At 46.8% G+C, this 21,034-nt stretch overlaps 1 protein-coding gene across 3 annotated transcripts in view; it reads right to left on the bottom strand.

Annotated features, from left to right (window-relative positions):
* The window catches only part of LOC144820313 (putative serine/threonine-protein kinase pats1), a 299,277-nt gene that overhangs the window by 144,477 nt on the left and 133,766 nt on the right, over positions 1 to 21,034 (bottom strand). For all 3 annotated transcript variants that reach the window (XM_078677888.1, XM_078677895.1, XM_078677890.1), the window contains 2 exons: positions 10,816 to 10,917; positions 8,135 to 8,254 (listed from right to left, as the gene is read on the bottom strand). In XM_078677888.1, coding sequence (XP_078534014.1) covers positions 8,135 to 8,254; positions 10,816 to 10,917 — 222 coding nt within the window. The remainder of the gene's footprint in view (positions 1 to 8,134; positions 8,255 to 10,815; positions 10,918 to 21,034) is intronic.

Here is a 21,034-nt window from a genome sequence, read left to right as displayed (position 1 = left end):
TCCAGCCTGTCGGAGAGCCAACAGAACCCTTGATAGGTGTGTGAGATGAGCGGACCAATCCGAACTATAGATCACAATGTCGTCTAAATAAGCAGACGTAAAATCCGACAATCCAGCAAGTACAGTGTTCATAAGACGCTGAAACGTTGCAGGGGCCCCATGCAGGCCAAATGGGAGCACCGTGAACTCAAAGTGCCCCTCCGCTGTCGAGAACGCAGTCTTTTTAATGTCAGCAGGTCGAAGGGGCACCTGCCAATATCCCTTAGTTAAATCAAGGGTGGAAATGTATTTCGCATGTCCCAGTTTTTCCAGTAAGTCGTCCACTCTAGGAATGGGATAGGCATCGAAGAGTGAAATTTCATTAAGGGCGCGAAAGTCCATACAAAACCTCCGACTGCCATCGGGCTTAGGGACCATAACAATGGGGCTGGACCAATCACTTTTAGAGGGACGAATCTCTCCCAGGCGAAGCATTTCATCCACTTCAGACTTAATAGCGGCTCTCCTTGCTTCGGGGACCCTGTAGGGTTTAATCCGCACCTTTTTGTCAGGAGGTGTAACAATGGAATGTTCAGCTAGAGAAGTTCTCCCAGGCCTGTTGGAAAATACGTCACCATAACATTCCAGTGTGTCCCTCAATTCTACCTGTTGCCGAGCCGTTAGTTCCTCATTGTGAACAAGCATGTCCACCGTAGAGTCGGTTGAGTCTGAATTGTCAGCCAGATGAACGTCTGCGGGAGGGGGTCCCAACCATTTTTTAAAAAGGTTGATGTGGTACGATTGTTGTTTATTGGGGGCAACCTTCAATTTATAGGTAGTGCGCCCAATTACTTCCGTCACCTCATAGGGGCCCATCCATACTGCCTTAAACTTATGCGAGGACGACGGTAAGAGAACTAAAGCCCAGTCCCCCACCCTGAGTTGCCTCCACTTTTTCCCCTTGTCATAAGCAACTTTTTGTCTACGCTGGCTATCCACCAGGTGAGTGAACGCCAAGTCCCTTAACTTGCCCAGTTTAGATTTTAGAGCCCTGGCGTAGTCAAGGGTAGCACTAGTTTCTTCCTGTTGTTCGTTAATCCAGGCATCCCTAGTCATTTCTAATAGGGAGCGGGGTTGACGGCCATACAGCAGTTCAAAAGCAGAAACCCCTAAGCTGCTCTGTCTCTGTGCCCTGATTGCGTATAATGCCAAGGGCAACATCCGGTCCCAGTCAACCCCGCTGACTTCCATCATCTTACGGAGGGTGGTTTTCAGAGTACGGTTGTAACGCTCCACCAGTTCGTCCGTTTGAGGATGGTACACCGAGGTACGGATCTGGTGGATGTCCAACGTGCCACAGATTTCCTTCATTAATTTGGAAATGAACGGCGTACCCTGGTCAGTTAAAATTTCCTTCGGGAAACCCACCCTGCTGAACAATTCAACCATCCTGTCACCAATCTGCTTGGAATTGGGTGCAGATAGGGGAAACGCCTCGGGGAACCTAGTGGCATAGTCAACGATCACCAAGATGTGTCGGAACCCCTTTTTAGTCTTGGGCAGTGGCCCAATGATATCCATACCGACCCTTTCAAAAGGCTTTCCGATAACCGGCAAGGGCTGTAAGGGAACGGCCGGGGGTCGCACCATATTCATCCTTTGGCAGATGTCACAGGTTCTACAATAAGATTCAGTATCTTTATAAATACCGGGCCAAAAAAATTGTCTGAGGATATTCTGGGTCGTTTTTTCTGCGCCGGAGTGACCGGCAATGACGTGGCTGTGCGCGAAGAAAAGTACTTGCTCCCTGAAAGAGACAGGTACTAATAGTTGAGCAGGGTCTCCTTCCTTTCCAATCCGATACAGTAGGTCATTCTGGATAATAAACCCAGGAAAAACCTTAGAGCCTTCTGATCTTTGATGAGCCTGTTCCCATGCAGTGAGGAGAGTGGGATCACTGATTTGCGCAAATTTAAAGCTTTTGTCCAAAACCCATGGGTCCTGTGAGGTTACGGAGTGTATTTGAACGTTTGTAGGGTCAGAGGAGCCAAACCCTTTGGAACCTCTTTCTGTGTCGTTCAACTCGCCTAGTTCTTCTACTAAGGGACTCGCTATGCATTCACAAATGAGTTGTGCTACTCTATCCCCTCTCTTGACCTTAAACTCGTCAGTCCCGAAGTTGAACAGCAGGACCATAACATTGCCCCTGTAATCCGCATCAACAACTCCTGCCCCGACATCAATAAAGTATTTAGCCGCCAGGCCCGATCTCGGGGCTATCCTGCCATAACACCCTGGGGGGACCGCTATTTGTAGGTCAGTTTTGACTAGTGCTTTTTCTTGACTGTGTATTACATAATCATAGGCGCTGTACAGGTCATAACCCGCCGCCTTAGTAGAGCCTTTAGTGGGAGAGGTTGCGTACTTGGTCAATTTCACAATTTTAAGACTATGAACGAGGGGACTTTCTCTACCCATGTTCCCCTCCTCCTCTGTTTGCCTCTTGTCCTCCAGTCTATCTTTAAACATGTTCAGGAAGTTGGGGTTATCTGTCCCGATTATTAAGTCTTCAGGTAAATTATACATCACCCCCACCTTAACTGTCTGTGAGCATCCTACTGTTGTCTCAATGGTAATGTTCGCTATGGGGTAAGGTCTAACATCCCCATGTACACACTTAATATTAACCACCCCCTGAGAGACATATTGTTCTGACTTTACATAGGGGGACTGGATTACTGACTGACGACAGCCAGAGTCTAACAACGCTAATAGGGAGTGTCCATTGACTTTCACACTTACTCTGAAGGAGTTTCCCATCTCGGCTGAAAACAAGACGGGTTTAGGGAGGTACCCAATCTCCATTGGTTCTTCCTCGTTCCTTTTCCTTGGGCACATTCGGGCAATGTGGCCCCATTGACCACAATCGAAACATTGTGGCCCTGTAGGTGTATTGTTCTCGGTCCTCCAAGTACGTGGACGTATCGTTTCTCTCCCTCGAGAAATATTCTTTTCCTGTCGTATTCCTATTTTCCTGTCTTTTTCTATCTCCAAGGGGAAATTTTTAGGTTGTGCCCGTGTGAACGACGATGCCATTTCCACAGCCTGGGCGGTCGTCAAATTATTATGCTGACGAAGCCATTTTTGGGTGGCGTAGGGGAGAGCTTCAAGGAATTGCTCTAAATAGATATGGTCCATTATTTCCTCCTTACTGCTTGTGGTTGGTGTGAGCCACTTATCCGCGGCCATTTTCAGCCTTACAAACAAGGTTTTCGGGTTTTCCCCTACCGCACCGCTCTCCTTTCGGAATCTTAGTCGATATGCCTCTGTGTCTAATCCTAAGTGGTCGAGGATTATTCTTTTGATTTCCGCATACGTAGTGTCCCCTCTTGGATTTGCCACTTGGTAAGCGGCCTGTGCTTCTCCTCCTAACAGAGGTGCCAAAAAAACAGCCATTTTGCTACCGGCCAACCGCATACTCTGGCGGCCCTTTCAAAATTTAAGAGAAAAGCATCTGGATCTTCCCCGTTCCTATACTTTTGTAGGGACACCGCGGTTGTTCCATGGGTTATGGGTCTTTCGGTTGTTCCTCCTCTTAGGACGGGATCGACCCAGGCTTGGTCGCTTTTATCCTCAAGGGCTTTTTTTATCACCTCTCTATCCGCTTGGGCGGAAACTAAGTGTTGTTCAATCACCCATTCAATTCGTTCCTGTCCCTTTACTAATTGTTCGACAACGGTCTCCATCTTGACTCCACAGATGGTGCCTATGCCCGCATTCTCCACCACTGTTGCACTTGCGGGAGGAATAGGCAATAGGCAATACACTAATTTTAGTCTTTACGGGTTTTATTTTTAGATACAGCGAGTCTGAACTTTTCTTTCTGTTGGTTATGGCTCCTCGAGGGGAACGGCTCCTCGCCGCCTTTCGAATCCCGGATTCTGTAGACGTGGCCCTGCGTCCTCTGTCGGGTTTCCGTCGAGGTGATTCTTCTTCAGCTTCCGTCTTGCCTCTCGATTAAAACAAAGAGAAGACGACGGGGTATCAGTTGTTGTTTTTACAATATTAGTTCCTATGGGGAAAGGGAGTGAGGATCCACTTCTAGTGCAATCTCTTAAACAAATGCCGTCGTGAGTGGGGTGGTGTGCTCAGGGAAAAGGGTGTACCAGGAAGGGTGATAGACTCCCGGGCTTTTACTCGGTAGCAGCTGCCTTACGAAAAACCCAGCCCCTGAATTTCTCACGTACCTGGCTGAGCCATACACCTCCCGCGGGTGTATGGCTGGGCGGCTCGTGTTGTCGGTGGCCTCCTGGCTTCTCCTGCTCCACGTTCTCTTCAACGTCTCTCCGTCTTCGTTCCACGTCCGCTATATCCTGCTGCTCCGTTCCGTTCTCGTCCTCTCCTTCCCTCCGCTCCCTCCTGGTGAATAGACACCCCCCCGATTCCTCGTTTCCGGCATAAGACGTCTCCGAGTCCTTACGAGACTCCTCCCAGTCATAGGTCCATTCCGCATTAAAGGGCCACTGTTCTTCCTGTGTTTCTATGTCAGTTTCAACATTCTGTGGGAAGTATAACGGGTAAGAGGTAGTATCGGGCACGTGTCTTTTAGTATTTCGTGTACAGTCTGGCACTTGAGCTGCTCCCATAGTGTTACAACAGCCTAAAACAGATAAGGTAGGAAATAGAAAGCAAGCAAATGTGAGTAACAAAACCAATGGTAAGCAATGGGTGGAACGCTTTCGTAGGGAAGCTTTCAGCATGTCCGCAATATGTCTCTGCAACCAGGAAGCTGCACTGTCTTGTAGGCTTTGACCTAAAAATGGCTAATATCATTTCTTCATGAGGGATAAAGAACAGGACAGAAGAATCCCATAAATAGAAGATTCATTTGACTTGTATGTTTTCTATATCAGGCATACATATCATGTCCATTCTTAATAAATGCTTGAAGGACACACCATTTTTTCCCCCTTTTTTGACATCATCACATCGGCTTCTGTTCCTGTTGTGTCAATTATTAGGATCATGCCATTCTGTTGTCATGAAGCGCTGCTTGGGAGCCTGAATAGACAAGTTATCTGATGTAAAGATTAATTCTATGTGAATCATATAGCTTCACTTAGGTCTTCATGCGGTCCTGGAAAGTTTGCAACACTGTCCCATTATAACATCAGTAACCAATATTTCTAGTCTTTCTATTCCCTTTCACCACTTTCCAAGTTAGAATTCTAGATAACCTTGTGTCAATCTTCTACAACACAAGAGAGGCCAACAAGACGGATTCAATATCGCTGTGGCTAGTCTATGACAGCTTCTCTTGTTGTGTACCAGGAACCAAAGCACGCAAACATATGAAATAAGTTGCTTGGTTCTGTAACCTTCTCCACTAGTGGGGACGAGTTTACCTTAGTCTGAATCTTCTCCTGTAATTACTTTTTACTTGTCCTGCAAAGCAAAACTGGTTCTCTCCACTGCTCAGGGTAGGTTTCGTACCTGTAATTTGCCCTGCTTTTAAAGTGCCTGTGCTACACATGTCCATATTCTATGTTAAAAATTCCATTCTGTTACCCAGCTTCTGCTTTGCTTCTGTGCACTAAGCCACTGTGCCCGAGTTCTACTTTATGATGAAGGCCAAAAACAGGAGGAGACCTGTTAACCCAGTCGGGACCCGAGTAATAGTGTGCAAACAAGAAACAATGTCTCAACCGGTAATCATTTAAAAGACAAATGCATAAAAAGATACATAAATCAATATGTGAGCGACGGTAAAAAGAGAGACCACAAAGGAAATATGAAAAACAGGGTAAATCTTATTTTGGGAAGCAAGTCGTTATATCAGCACAACATTACAGTGTACGTATAGGTAACCCAAGAGTAGGTGTGCACATACGTGCTCGTGAGGGTGAACGGCGCAGTGATAACAGGCACGGTGAGAAAACAGCGTAAAAGGCACAAGAAAATATATACAATTGGATTAGAGGTCACAACAACAGTTAGCAGTTAATTTTTACAGAGCGGGATGAAACTGTTTAAAGGAGACCGCATTGACGCCAGCAATTGCGCTGAAGGGTCCATTGCTGGAGTCAATGTGGTCTCCTTTAAACAGTTGCTCACATATTGATTAATTTCTCTTTTTATGCATTTGTCTTCTAAATGAGTTCTACTTTAAACATGCTGAATGCCTTGTTCTGTCTGGTATGAAGCATGTGCACTGTGTCAAAAGTGCATTTTAATTTGGTTCCAGCATCGTGAACTTAGAGTTACAACATGTCCAGAATTCTGAATTGCTCCTCACACTGTGTATAATTTCAGTCTAAGTTCCAGGTCTAACCCTTTCTTATTTATGCCGTGTCTGTGTCTCTCTCCTGAATTTCCGTCAAACTGATTTCCACTGTTACTATTGCATGATTACCAAGCTTTCTTGTAGCTAACCTTCCAATCTATACCTCTATTCAATTTCCCAACAATGTTTGTTGTCTCAAATGCCTTTCTAGATTTCTTTCTACAGGAATTCACAATCTATGTGCTGTCAATACCAGTTATGCCTGGCCTTTGCATACATGTCCCATGTCAGTACTCTAAAGTGCCACGAAGTTCTCAGAAAAACAGGAATCCCCTTGGCTACCATTTACCGGAGGATGCAGAGATGAACATGCAAGCAATGTATATCTACATCACAAAACCCTGCCTCGAGAAAATGCCATTTATATAACCAAATGAAAAATAGGTGATGTATGAGCATGTGAGATCTTGATGAAAAGCTGACTTTCTTTTCACATTGTTTGTTTTCCTCTTTGCTTCGTTTTTGTCTCTACCTATTCAAGTCTTCTTGATACCCTGCTACATTCCTTGTTTTATGATGACACTGCCCATGCTTTCCTTCCCACCCTCTTGGGGTCTACAGCTGAGGCTACCCGGCTTCATTATATTTTGCAGAGAGCAAGGAGGCACCTGCCCTTTAGCTAAGGGACTTTGGTGGTGAAAGGCACCTATCTGCATTCATATCGTATCTTTTCAAATAAAGTTCAGGACAAGCTGCATGACAGAATCCTCAACTCACATTTATTTCCAATTATGTACAGTGACAATTATTGTCCGCAATCACTCCTATTAAATAATTCCGAGCCTTCAATTACATATAGAGGTTATATTTGCATCTTCATTTATTTAGAGTTCAGCTCTTGTTGAGCACCAGATTGTAAATTCTTCTTTTTTTTTAAATTAAATATTTGTATTGTTTTTCTTCACAGGATACATACATGTGAAAACATATAACAATTGTGGCAATTGGAGCAAATCGCTTATCTTTTGGTAGTACATGAATTACGTAGATAGCGTTTTGTATGCGTCTGTTGGATGGCTGGTTAAATGTCCCCTTAGGCTGGTCATCTTCATGGCTACGTTGCACTGACCTATTCTTTTAGCCCTGTGCCAGGTTTTAAACATATAACATGAACATATAACATATAATTGTTTGGCGGCTGGTTGGGGATCGGCCCTCTAGCACTGTGCATGGTTATCGCTATTTATGGTGTCTAGGGTGGTTTGAAAATATTGTAAATTCTTCTATTCCACTGAGCTACCCTCCGTCAATTTCCTTGACGGTAGCTCCATGACTCGTCTGGGCTCGAGTTTTATCACATTATCCATCATTATGAAGATATTTTTAAGCTGTTTCTCCTTCTTTCATGTACCTGATATAGCATGCAGGGGACCCTTCTTACACAACAGCAAAGGACTTATTGTCAAGACTACAATCTGCTCCATGCCTCCAAGCTTACCTCTCCAATCCAGTCCCCAATACAGCTCCTTTTTTGCACCATCCTATCGTGCTTTGCTATCTTGGTACCATTCTGGATGCCTGCAGACTGTAGGACATCATCTCCCAGTTGAGCTGTTGGATCCGGGCCCCCGAGAAAGAATCACGCTGGCTCCCAGTTACCTACACCAGCATGCCAAAAGCGTTATCCTTTTCACTTGCACTGAATTACTGCGAAGACCCCTGGTGGACAGATACATTGGTGCAAACACTCTAGAACGCATATAAAATATGCTCTAGTATGTAGAAGCATGGCTCGTTCATAGCTTGCAAACATACAATATTACAATAAGCGTCTTTGTGCATCCATAATCATGATGACCGATGAGTACTCACCTCATTCCTGCAGAGTAAGTCTTCATCTCGCTCCAACGCCCAGCTTACCAGCTCTGTGTGGGTATCTCCATTTCCACAAGCAGCAGCTCTCACAGCTCGGAACAGGAAGGTTTCGCCACTCTGAGAAACACATATAAACCCGTATCACAAGGATATCTGGTGCAGATACATAATCTAGGCAAGAAGGTAAATGTACCAAGACTGTAGAAACCTTGACCCTATCATAAACTTACTCTACTGAGGCTTGCATGTCTTCAGGGAAAGAGGATGCTGAGAAACAGTAACACTGAGGACAAAGTGCAAATACTAGCACAATCAGGGCCCAGAAATAGAGACTTCGCAAGTGGTTAGGATAAAGAACCACTTGAAACAATTGAGTTACTCACACTAACCTTAATAATATTGTCTCTAATGATTCATCTTTTTTTAGAGTGCATTGCAGATATCACACTAGACAAACTATTGAAAGGTGCAAAGTGAATTCCATCACTTACAGCTGTGCTGCCAGCATCTTAGGAAGCAACATACAAATTGCACTAAAGGTGCCACCCGTGCGCTCGGATTTCCTTAGGCAAAATTCCTCAAGCAATAGGAGGTCATTAAAAAGAAACTTGCAACTTTAACATAATGTCAGTGAAAATGCTAGGGAGAGAGGATAGCTATACAAGATCTTCAGTACGATGAAGTATCTAAAACAGTGTTATCAAAGGTGAATAGCTGAGCTGCTACAGATATATCTTAAAGTAGATTCTCATATTTTGAGGTTGCTTCAGATTATCTTGCACTTTCCTACTGCTGCAATAAGTGTGAATCAGATAAAGGGCCTGGAAGGTGAGCATCTGCTTTGGCTGCCAATGTAAGTGTTGAGATTTCCTTTAAGTTGACGTCCTCTACTTTCAGTCACAGATTACAGAAGAGCTCTGTGTAGCAAACCACTTTTCAACTTATCACACGAGTACACGAAGGACAGCAGAAGCTATTTTGTGGTGGTGAAGGTCATTCAGCTCAGCTACTGAATGTTGATTAATCAGAGAAAGTAGACACCTATAGGACAGAAGTATGTCTCCATGGTTGTACATACATTTCAGGGCATATAAAGATGGTGCATTGCTGAAATACTTCTTTATGGGCACTGCCAGCCTTTAAAGTGATGGGCAACAAGCAGTTGGTGGCTGAAGGGTAATAGAATACATCCAAAGTGGTTGATGGAAATCAACAGTAAGCGTTCACGGTGTGGGTCACCAGGTGCAGTACTAATCTGGGAGCCTTCACCATTATGTGTGACTGCTTGTATGTGCCGTGCCAGCCTCTAGAGTAGCAAACACATATAAGAAAACGGTGGAAACGTAACATTCCCTATGATGTGCTATTTAATGTTCCAGAAGCACCAGCCTGCACCTAGAAGCATGCACAGGCCTGAGGGAGATAAGAGAAAGGCAACAGGGAACATATGGAAATGTTCTGAGATACTGTGGTACAGTCTCTGTGTTTCAGCTTTAACATGCAAGAAAAAGAATGGGAAAGGCATGATTTTACCAGTTCATGTACTGATTCATGGATACAGGAGACACAGAGAGTAGTCACTGGGAAACAAGTAAAAGATCACAGCAGCAGGGATAAGTTTCACACTACATAAGTTTTACCCTAAATAAATGCAAAAGGAAAACTTCCCTCTGCAATTAACAGACAGACAGACAGTCCATACATGCCTATTCTGATTGAACAGACAAGAAACAGTGGTTTTGGATTTAGTCATTTCAATTTCTATAAAATACAATTCCACCACAGAGAGGGCTCTGCTGGTTGTCAATGCCATGTTAAGAGGACTGTGTGAGATAGCTCAAGTTAATCAACAAAGTCTTCATTAAAGGCAAAACTGTCAGAGATCAATCATATGGCTGTGGACAATAAAATAACCAGGGCTCCCTGTTTAATGGTATTTCTTTTTTGACATTTCTGTCTGTATTTATCCATATTTATTACGGGTTTTGTAAAAAAAAATAATAATGCTGGAACTGGTTTATTTCTGCATTTATTCAACCAATAAATATTAAGTCACGCTTGAATGCCTGCCAGGTTTCAGTGGTATGAACACCCGCAGGAGATAAATCAATGCACTTACATGAAATTATGCACATTTCAGTATTATCCTTGTGCATATCTGCTGCTGTATAAGTCTCTTTACTAAAATTTCTTTTTTTTAACCCCATTATCTATCAATCCACACAGTTATTGGCCTGGTAGTCATGGTAAAGTACATTTAGAATCACTCAAAATGCACCCAACTTCTGTTTTTATCCACATTTAAAAATAAATACAGACAAGAAAAGAAATGGTTTTCAGTCCGTATTTATCTGTAAAAAATAGTAAAAACAGAAAATAGTGCGCCTTAATCAAAGCTAATGAGAAGAGAAGAACTCTGCAGCATGCAGTGACTTGGGGCACTTGCCCAAGTTATACGCCTGATCAAGGGGCAGATATTTACCACCATGATAAGCAGGAACTTGGTACAGACCTAGAATCAGTGCTACTAAAACATCTTTATTGATGGTGTGATGTACCGAACGCAACAGAGAGCAGTTATTCAGAGGCAACAAAAGGGTCTCTACTTCTCGTCCCAATCAGCAGCTTTCCAAGGTAAGTCATGGCACACATCAAGCTCCCTCCCTCCACAGCTGTACCTTATCTCTGGCACCGGCTAGAGATTCTTCATGCTGGAGCAACAGCTGACAGATAGGTAGTGACCCCTTCAATGCAGCCATGTGCAGGCAGGTGTCTCCATCCTATGGAAAGAGAACAGCATGTGTCAGGCAACCATGGTGACATTTCAGAAAACCTGCAATAAAGGCAATATAAAGATGATATGTGTGAAACAACTACAGCAGAACACAACTCTGCTACTGTGATGAGTGTTACACAATGCTGCAGGTTTATTCTCTGCATGTCTGTGCCTAATACATTTTAACAAATATAACTAACTAGCAGCCCGTCCCGACGTTGTCCTGGTATGAAATAGAATGTGTGTAATGTGTGTATTTGGCAGGGGCAATTTATTTTAAAATCTCGCGGTAGACAACATTTTTTGTTTCATTAGAATAGCGACGGAGAAGGCCCAGCTGCAGCCCTTGTTGATGTTAGAAGGCGCGTGTAATTGGTGTAGGGATCCGCCGCCTGAGCCCGGCTACAGCCCTGGTTGATGTTAGCAGGCGCGTGTAATGTCGTTGAATGAGCGAGTTATCAGCCGCGGGTAAATTCGTCTAATGAGAGAGTTGAGTGACAGCGAGTAGGAGAGGCTGCAGTAATTGTCCCCGCAGACACGCTCATTTGCGTGTTGCCCCGCTTGAGGCCCAGATGCAAGCCTGTTTGATGTTAGCAGGCGCGTGTTCCCCCGCTTGAGGCCCAGCTGCAGCCCTGGTTGATGTTATCAGGCGCGTATAATTAGTGTACTGATCCACCGCCTGAGCCCGGCTAGAGCCCTGGTTGATGGTATCAGGTGCGTGTAATTTCGTTGAATGAGAGAGTTCAGTAACAGCGCGCAGGACAGGCTGCAGTAATGTTATTTACCAGGCCTCCAGGTGAACGCGTTTGTCACGCCCCCAGCACATGGCCACAGCAGACGATCTTCTGAATAATGTACGACCCACATGGCATGAAGTGCGGAACATAGCACACGCCCCCAGCGTGCCCCTTGATGCGGCGCAACATGGCATGAAGGCCGGACACACGCCCCCAGCGTGCCCCTTGATGCTGCGCAGCAACGTAATTGGCGCTTGTATGTACGACTCTCATGGCATGAAGGGCGGACACACGCCCCCAGCCCACGCCCACAGCACAACACAGACACGCCCACAAGGGTCTACTTTGCTGGCACGGTTCTTTTACCTTTTAAATGTATAGAGGAGTTGGCCTAACGGCTAAGGCGCTCGACCTCGGACCTGGGGATCTGGGTTCGAGTCTTGGTAACGACGCCAAACATCCTGTGATTCTGGGCAAATCACTTAATCTCCCCATGCCTAACAAAAATGAATGTGTGGCCTCATGTAACGTAACTGGTGCGATGTAAAGCGCTCTGATACCTGATGAATGTTATGAATGAATTTGCAATCCATGACGTTGAATTTTAGGGCATTCCCAGGTTAACATCCCCTCTTTTTAAAAAACTGGGGCCCCACAGTTGGCTGTTTTGATCTTAAAAAACAACACAAGAAAAAACTGGTGGTCTAACAAGAAAAGAGGAAAAAGCAAAGGTCACAGGTAGTGGCAAATCATATATTTATATGACAGCTAATCGTGGTGTGATGATCCTGACATAAGGACAACTTCATGACAGAAGAAACCCTGAGGAGGGGAGACAGAAAGTAGAGTATTTCCATCAACTGCCCTTAGTGGCCAGTGTCATCATTTGGAACTCCAAAAGTGCCCCTGTCACCTCAGCTCTTCTGGCAACAAGCCAAACGCTAGTGAACTAGGCGTGATGTGAAGCCAATGATAGACAAATGACAGGCTGAGTATCTCAGAGAAGTATACTGACCAGACTAGTCAACAGAAGAAGTGCAAAAATAGAATTGTGAATATAAGTGAATTAAAAAAGTACAACAGTAGTCCAGAATGAATTTATTAGTGACCACTGGTGAGCTTGTTAAAAAACACAGTGTCGGTTTTGAATTTATCTACCGAAAAAATGGTCTACTAGTTTCAGCCGTGATGGGCATAAGGACCCCGGCTTTCCTCAGGACCTAGTTATGAAGGCTACTGCATTAAAGTGCAAGTTTTGAACAGTGAAGACAAAACAACAAAAAAAACACAATGTAATTGCAAGTGATCAGTCACAATACCTCTACACCGGATGATAGGTTATTCATACCTATCCAATGTGAGGTAACAAGCCTCACCTCACCTGGCACTGACTCAGGTCAAAGGGAGGCACCGACTCTCCGTCGATACCTCGGGAAAAGTCCTGAGGCAGGGGGAGGATCTTAAAACATGTTCTGCGGGGGGCGTGGCCAAGATGGCGGCCTGATCGGACGTGTCTCAGCGTGGCTCTCCGGCCCTGATCCCCAAAGCCCTACAATAACAACGAAATACACCCCAAAATCGCTGGTTTTGTAATCGGAGTTGTAACGCCTGCTCCTGCTGCCCTCCCGCTGAAGATCCGGACTTTGTAGTCCCCCGGTGCCCGATTCCACAAGCCGGGAGCTCCCGGCACTGACTTGCGAGGAAAATGGCGGCCGCTTGCCGCCGGGAGTGGGCCTGGAGCCTTACACCCTGGACCGGAGCCGTCGGAGAAGGCAGGCGCGGACTCTGCCGGGACCTCGGGGGTCACCGCGACAACCGTGAGGCGACCTTCCGGCGGATACGGAGACTGAAGCATCGGCCTGCGGCTGCGCGGCCGACAGGATTACTCGAGCCCCCGGCTTTGGGCCTAGACCGGGAGGAGGTCAGCGACGGAGGACTGCTGCCGCGAGCTGGGCATCGGCGGGACCCCAGAGAGATCGCCGGATCCCCCAGTGACGGGAGCGGAATCCCCCCCCCGCCAGTGGAACAGAGAGCCTGCACAGAAGTAAGCGGGGTGGGCTGCGACGAGGGAGCCGGACCGAGTCCCGGCCTGAATAGGCCACGGCCGCACTGGGGAGGACTTAGGAAGGGCGACACTGCTCACCCCTGGAGCCTAACAGAGCCGCCTGCTCCCGGGCGGGGGCCAGACCCAAACAGCACCGATCTGGGGCCGCACTGGGAGGAAAACGGTGGCGGACCTCGGAGCGCAATTACTGGCCCGGAGGTAATGCGGAACTGACCCCCCCAGTCACCTTGGCAGCACCGACGGCCCACACCCCTGGACCACGCTGGGACCCCTGAAAAGGGTCCTGATCGGGGCGGTCTGCCCCCAGAGCCTGTATCCGCCACCAATGATCGTCTGCTGGGGTCACGAGCCTTAAGGTGGGACCCCCGTAAGCACGAACGAAAGCGCTGTGGACCCCGGCCGGCCCGCATGTCCCACGGCCCAGCGGAGACGCCTGACCGGACACAAAAACATCTCCTCCATAACGCCAAATCCAGGAGCCCCACAGGCCCCCCCCCCCTTGGATATCACGCCAGGCCCTGCTCGTTGGCCTGGCCCCGCCTTACCACCTGACGACCTCCAAGCACCCAGACAACGCAGGGCCACACTCCGTCCCCAGCAACTTCCACACGACGGTCTTGGACAACTCACCAGCCTCAACAGGAGTTAAGCCCAACATCACCAGAGCGCCAACTGCGTCCCCTTTGAACTCACAAGTCGGGACTCCAAGGGTCCTCACATCGCCGACATGGCGTACTCTAGTCGCAAGAGAACCCGGAATATCGTAGACCTTCTACACAAAAACGCGCCAAAAGGGGAGAAGGCCCAGACCATGGTGTCCCCGAAGACGCTGGCAAGCCCCCAAGGACAGGATGATGAGACCGCCCCCATCACCAAAGCCTTCCTGGCCTCCCTCTTCAACACTCTGAGGGATGACTTTCAAACCCTGAAACAGGAGTTGGCGGAGGAACAGCGGGAGCTGCGTCGAGACCTAGACGGCCTAGGCGAACGAGTGGCGTCGGTGGAGGAGGCAGACCAATCCCGCAGCATGGAGGTGGAACGGTTGCAACAGAAGATTCGTCTCCACGACCCTCAAGTGGATTTACAATCGCACTCAGAAGACCTTGAGAACCGTTCCCGGCGGAACAACATACGGGTCCGTGGAGTCCCGTTGAAGTCCGAAAAGAACAATATGTTCGAATATCTGCAGGACCTATTCCGGGAGATCCTGGGGGAATCTGAGGAATTTGTGATACGGATTGACCGGGCACATAGGGTTGGCATGGCACGAAGGGCACCAGCTCCACCCCCGGACATACTGGCCTTCCTCCCGGACTTTCCCCTGAAGGAACGCATTTTACGAGAGGCCCGAAGGAAACAGCCTATTCTCTTCCGGGACGAACCCATAGCTCTTTTTCAGGACCTTTCCACCATCACCCTGCAGAAACGTAAGTCCTTCCGTATAGCGATGAACTTTTTGAGAGACAATGGAATACACTACTCCTGGGGTCACCCGTTTCGCCTGATCTTTAGGTGGAAGGGTTCGCTGCACCAACTCAAGTCACTCCGCGACACTTGTGCTTTACTGGACATTGATATGCCGAAAGGACCAGGATCTAGAGAAGCATCTCCAAGCAGATCGCAAGAACGCTCGCAACAGCAAGGAACTTTTCAATATCATCAAAGAATTCACCAACCCTACCGCCAGCTCCAACGACATCACCCCCTCTCAAGTCCTCTGCGACTCCCTCGCCTCATTCTTCCATGACAAAATCGCCGACATTCATAACAGCTTTGACAACCTACCCGTAAACCAGTCCACCCCTCTCACCTCCGAACCTGTGCCTCTTCTGAATAACCTTTCTGACTGGAACCCAATCACCACAGAAGAAACCATTCACCTGATGAACTCCATCCATTCAGGATCCCCTACAGACCCATGCCTCCATCACATCTTCAACAAAGCAAGCTCCGTTATCGCACCCCATCTCCGAGACGTCATCAACTGCTCCCTCAACTCCGCCACATTCCCAGAAAGCTGGAAACACGCCGAACTCAGCGCCCTTCTGAAGAAACCCACAGCCGACCCCACCGAACTCAAAAACTACCGCCCCATCTCGCTCCTCCCATTCCCTGCCAAAGTCATTGAGAAAGCCATCAACAATCAACTCGCCGCCTTCCTCGAAACCAACAAATCACTCGACTCCTCACAGTCTGGCTTCCGAGCCAAACACAGCACCAAGACCGCCCTCATCGCAGCAACAGACGACATCCGAACTCTACTGGACAACGGAGACACAGTCGCCCTCATCCTCCTTGACCTCTCTGCAGCCTTCGACACAGTCTGCCATAGCACCCTGACACAACGCCTCAGAAACATCGGAATTCAAGGAAAAGCATTGGACTGGATCATCTCGTTCCTCGCTGGAAGAACTCAGAGAGTCCGCCTCCCCCCTTTTAAGTCAGAGGCCTCCGAAGTCATCTGCGGCGTCCCGCAAGGATCATCACTCAGCCCCACCCTCTTCAACGTTTACATGAGCCCCCTCGCAACCATCGCACGTCAACACAACCTCAACATCATCTCCTACGCTGATGACACTCAGCTGATCCTCTCACTCACCAAAGACCCAAACACCGCCAAAACCAACCTACATGAATGGATGAAAGAAGTAGCCGAATGGATGAAGCACAGCCGTCTGAAACTGAACTTGGACAAAACGGAAGTCCTCATCTTAGGTGCATCCCCTTCCGCCTGGGACGACTCCTGGTGGCCAACGGCCCTAGGAAAAGCCCCCATACCGACTGACCACGCACGGAACCTGGGCATCATCCTGGACTCCTCACTCTCGATGGATTTTGAAAAAGGGGGGTGGTGATGGACAGAGTTTCTGAATGATGCAGAATACTCTTACCAAGTCAATAGATCATGGTTTTAATCCATCACCGTTTTTTAGCTCACTGCACCATCCCAGCTCAGAACCTGGCTATATGCAAATTAGTCTGTTCCTGTCCCAGTGCATGATGGGAACAGGGCAAACCAAACTACCAAGTCAATTCTTTTACTGGGAAGGAAACAAGCTTCCTGGGACCGGTTTCTGGCATCACAGCCTTCTTCGGCCCGGCTTGCTTGAATCCTGATGGTGCAATGAGCAAGGGACTCACGTCTGAGTATACTCTCCCACACATAGTGTGGATAAAACCGATTTTGAAAAAGGGGGGTGGTGATGGACAGAGTTTCTGAATGATGCAGAATACTCTTACCAAGTCAATAGATCATGGTTTTAATCCATCACCGTTTTTTAGCTCACTGCACCATCCCAGCTCAGAACCTGGCTATATGCAAATTAGTCTGTTCCTGTCCCATTGCATATAGCCAGGTTCTGAGCTGGGATGGTGCAATGAGCTAAAAAAACAGGTGATGGATTAAAACCATGATCTCTTGACTTGGTAAGAGTATTCTGCATCATTCAGAAACTCTGTCCATCACCACCCCCTTTTTCCAAAATCGAATTTATCCACACTATGTATGGGAGGGTATACTCAGACGTGAGTCCCTTGCCTATTGCACCATCAGGATTCAAGCAAGCCGGGCCGACGAAGGCTGTGATGCCAGAAACCGGTCCCCGGAAGCTTGTTTCCTTCCCAGTATAAGAATTGGCTTGGTAGTTTGGTTTGTCCTGTTCCCATCATGCACTGGGACAGGAACAGACTAATTTGCATATAGCCAGGTTCTGAGCTGGGATGGTGCAATGAGCTAAAAAACAGGTGATGGATTAAAACCATGATCTCTTGACTTGGTAAGAGTATTCTGCATCATTCAGAAACTCTGTCCATCACCACCCCCTTTTTCCAAAATCGATTTTATCCACACTATGTGTGGGAGGGTATACTCAGACGTGAGTCCCTTGCTCATTGCACCATCAGGATTCAAGCAAGCCGGGCCGACGAAGGCTGTGATGCCAGAAACCGGTCCCCGGAAGCTTGTTTCCTTCCCAGTATAAGAATTGGCTTGGTAGTTTGGTTTGTCCTGTTCCCATCATGCACTGGGACAGGAACAGACTAATTTGCATATAGCCAGGTTCTGAGCTGGGATGGTGCAATGAGCTAAAAAACAGGTGATGGATTAAAACCATGATCTCTTGACTTGGTAAGAGTATTCTGCATCATTCAGAAACTCTGTCCATCACCACCCCCTTTTTCCAAAATCGATTTTATCCACACTATGTGTGGGAGGGTATACTCAGACGTGAGTCCCTTGCTCATTGCACCATCAGGATTCAAGCAAGCCGGGCCGACGAAGGCTGTGATGCCAGAAACCGGTCCCCGGAAGCTTGTTTCCTTCCCAGTATAAGAATTGGCTTGGTAGTTTGGTTTGTCCTGTTCCCATCATGCACTGGGACAGGAACAGACTAATTTGCATATAGCCAGGTTCTGAGCTGGGATGGTGCAATGAGCTAAAAAACAGGTGATGGATTAAAACCATGATCTCTTGACTTGGTAAGAGTATTCTGCATCATTCAGAAACTCTGTCCATCACCACCCCCTTTTTCCAAAATCGATTTTATCCACACTATGTGTGGGAGGGTATACTCAGACGTGAGTCCCTTGCTAATTGCACCATCAGGATTCAAGCAAGACGGGCCGACAAAGGCTGTGATGCCAGAAACCGGTCCCCGGAAGCTTGTTTCCTTCCCAGTATAAGAATTGGCTTGGTAGTTTGGTTTGTCCTGTTCCCATCATGCACTGGGACAGGAACAGTGTGGTATATAAATAAATAATACCGGATCTATTTTTGAATGAATGAATGAATAACAGATAGCTCAATAAAATAAGAGTCAAGATTCGAGGTAGTAGGAGTTTCTGCAGGTTTATTACAGCATAAGGACAGGATCAGGACAACCTGCATAGGATGACCCAGCAGCTGCTGGGGCTTGATCTGAGATGAGCGCGCTAGCTTTTAATAACAATACATCAACTTATATACATAGCGCAAACACATAGCATTACATTGCAGTAGGCGTAGCAGTGGGTGGAGCAGAAGGCGTGACGCGTAGCAGTCGCGAAAGATAACAGTAAAAAGAGGTGTAACTGGGAGTATACTTAGACATGTGATGCAAACGTAACAGAATATGTCATGAATGGGCGGAAACATAGGAGGGGACTACCTAAGGAGCCGGGACCTCTAACCTAATGGTGCGCGAAAACTGGCAATGACGTGTTACTAGGAGAAGCTGGGGGCTACGAACTCTGTGCTAGGAGCAGAGACTAGAGTCTGGAGGGTCGGAGCGACATGTACCTAAACCCTATCTGGTATCTGATGTTTAGGGAACATGTTGATATAAACTAGAAGTCATGAGGGGAAAAGCTAACTTGATTCTAAGACTGGACCATGCATTATTCTACATGTAGTGCGTGATGAAGAATACTAAATGACCATTAAATACAGTATTTCTCTAACATGGAGACGAGAAGGCTAGACAATGACGGAAACTATTGATGCAGTTCAGTAGCTTAGGAATGCAGAAAAGGAGGACTGAACTGATAACTGGAACTATAACATACTTTTGGCAGACTCAGAGGCAGAGCCAAGCTGCACCGGGCACTGCGAGGCAGGAAGTAAGTGAAGGGTCGAGGATACAGGTGGGGGCTGTATCGCTCCTCAGCGAGGCTTTCAGGAGACAGGAGCTGAATCTGTGGTCCGGGCCCTGTTGAGGCCTAGAAACGGGGACTTTATAATGAAATAACGTGCACACTGAGAAACGTGGCAACATAACTTTACCTAGGCCTGATATTCGTAGTATTCACGAGGACTGGAAAATGACATACCAGAGGTGGACACAACTGTAATTGCGTCATTAATCGGACATGGGGAACAACATATGCATATTGGTCATGCACACATAACATATGATGGATGAGGCGTAGGGACACAGAACATGGCAAAATTTACTTTTCCACATTCCCTCCTTGTCACTACGTTTCCATCAGGAAACATCAATTTTCATGATACCATCTATCATTTCATACAGTACCATTTGCTCGTCTCGAATTGTCTTGGAACGGGATTTAGAACGGGGCTTGGGACTAGGAATACAAGAGGTAGCACACATGCTGCAAATCGCAGGGCCACATTGTATACAGAGGCAGCAGCTAAATATGATCGCTACTGCAATACCTAGAAAGGACAGGACTTTCCATCCCCAGGCGGAAATTATATTCCAGAACCAACCGGACCATGTCCAGGTGCCTGGATCTTGGTGTAACAGATGGGCAATTTTATGGAGTCTGGTTATAGCTGAATAAACAGACGGCGCGTTATTTGGAATGAAAATGCAGCAACTAGATCCGATGACTCTACAGGCCCCGCCCCTATCGGCCAGTATGACGTCAAGGACGAGACGATTTTGCAAAACGACAAATCTCATAGCAGATTGTTCTTCGGTTAAGTTACCTAGAGCAGAGGCAGTCTCATTTACTACAGCTTCAAGGGTTCTGGTTAACCTACGGATCAGTTTACTATTCTGGACAGGTCCTACAAAGAAGAAGAAACCTTTATTGAAATCTGTATACTGTTCTAGAGTAGTTTCAGTATAATCGACAATTGGGGACTCCCTTCTATGTCTAATGTGTACTAGATGTGTATTTCTGTGATAATCAGATGGGGCTAGGAAAACAGGTGGCAGTAGGAAAGCAATGTAACAGGTTCCCTCCCAATCGAGGGGCAGACGGACATATGCAGTTTGACCACAAATAAAATAGGAATGACGTGAAGCTTTGAAAACAGATTTCCTACTGTCACTATACTTGATAACAGTAGTACATTCACTATGTCCTACGTGTACGGAACCATAACTACGGACACATAATTCGCCTTTGACAGGTAGTACTGAAATAGCAGGTAAGTCTGGAGTAGTATCAGACTGAACATTCAGGACCATGAAATTCGACGAATAATTACCTAAATTATATACTTCATTTTCTAGATCTAAACCTGTTCTGTGGGGGAAACCTTGCTTGTCTGGAAAACATGTACTGTTAAGAAAAGACATATCTGTTGAGGATGACGTTAACGTGGACCATGCTCCACATGAACCATTATGTGAGAATGGATAAGGAAACAGTGGCAGAACTCCCTTCGGTGTCTGGAAAGGGGGGAGTCGACCACACACCCAACAATTAGTGGCATTGCTGGTCTGGTGTGAATAATGTAACATACGGATAAATGTGTTGTTGCGCATAGCGAGGCGGTAAGAATATTCGTGAGGAGGCAGATCACTAAACGTGTGCTCTACTGTAGCATTAGCAGACATATTTACATGAGGAACTGGACAATACAGATA

Source organism: Lissotriton helveticus, chromosome 1_1 (genome assembly GCF_964261635.1).
Source record: "Lissotriton helveticus chromosome 1_1, aLisHel1.1, whole genome shotgun sequence".
Classification (NCBI taxonomy): Eukaryota; Metazoa; Chordata; class Amphibia; order Caudata; family Salamandridae; genus Lissotriton; species Lissotriton helveticus.
The sequence above is the reverse complement of the archived record's forward strand: the minus strand, read 5'-3'. Positions and strand labels throughout refer to the sequence as shown.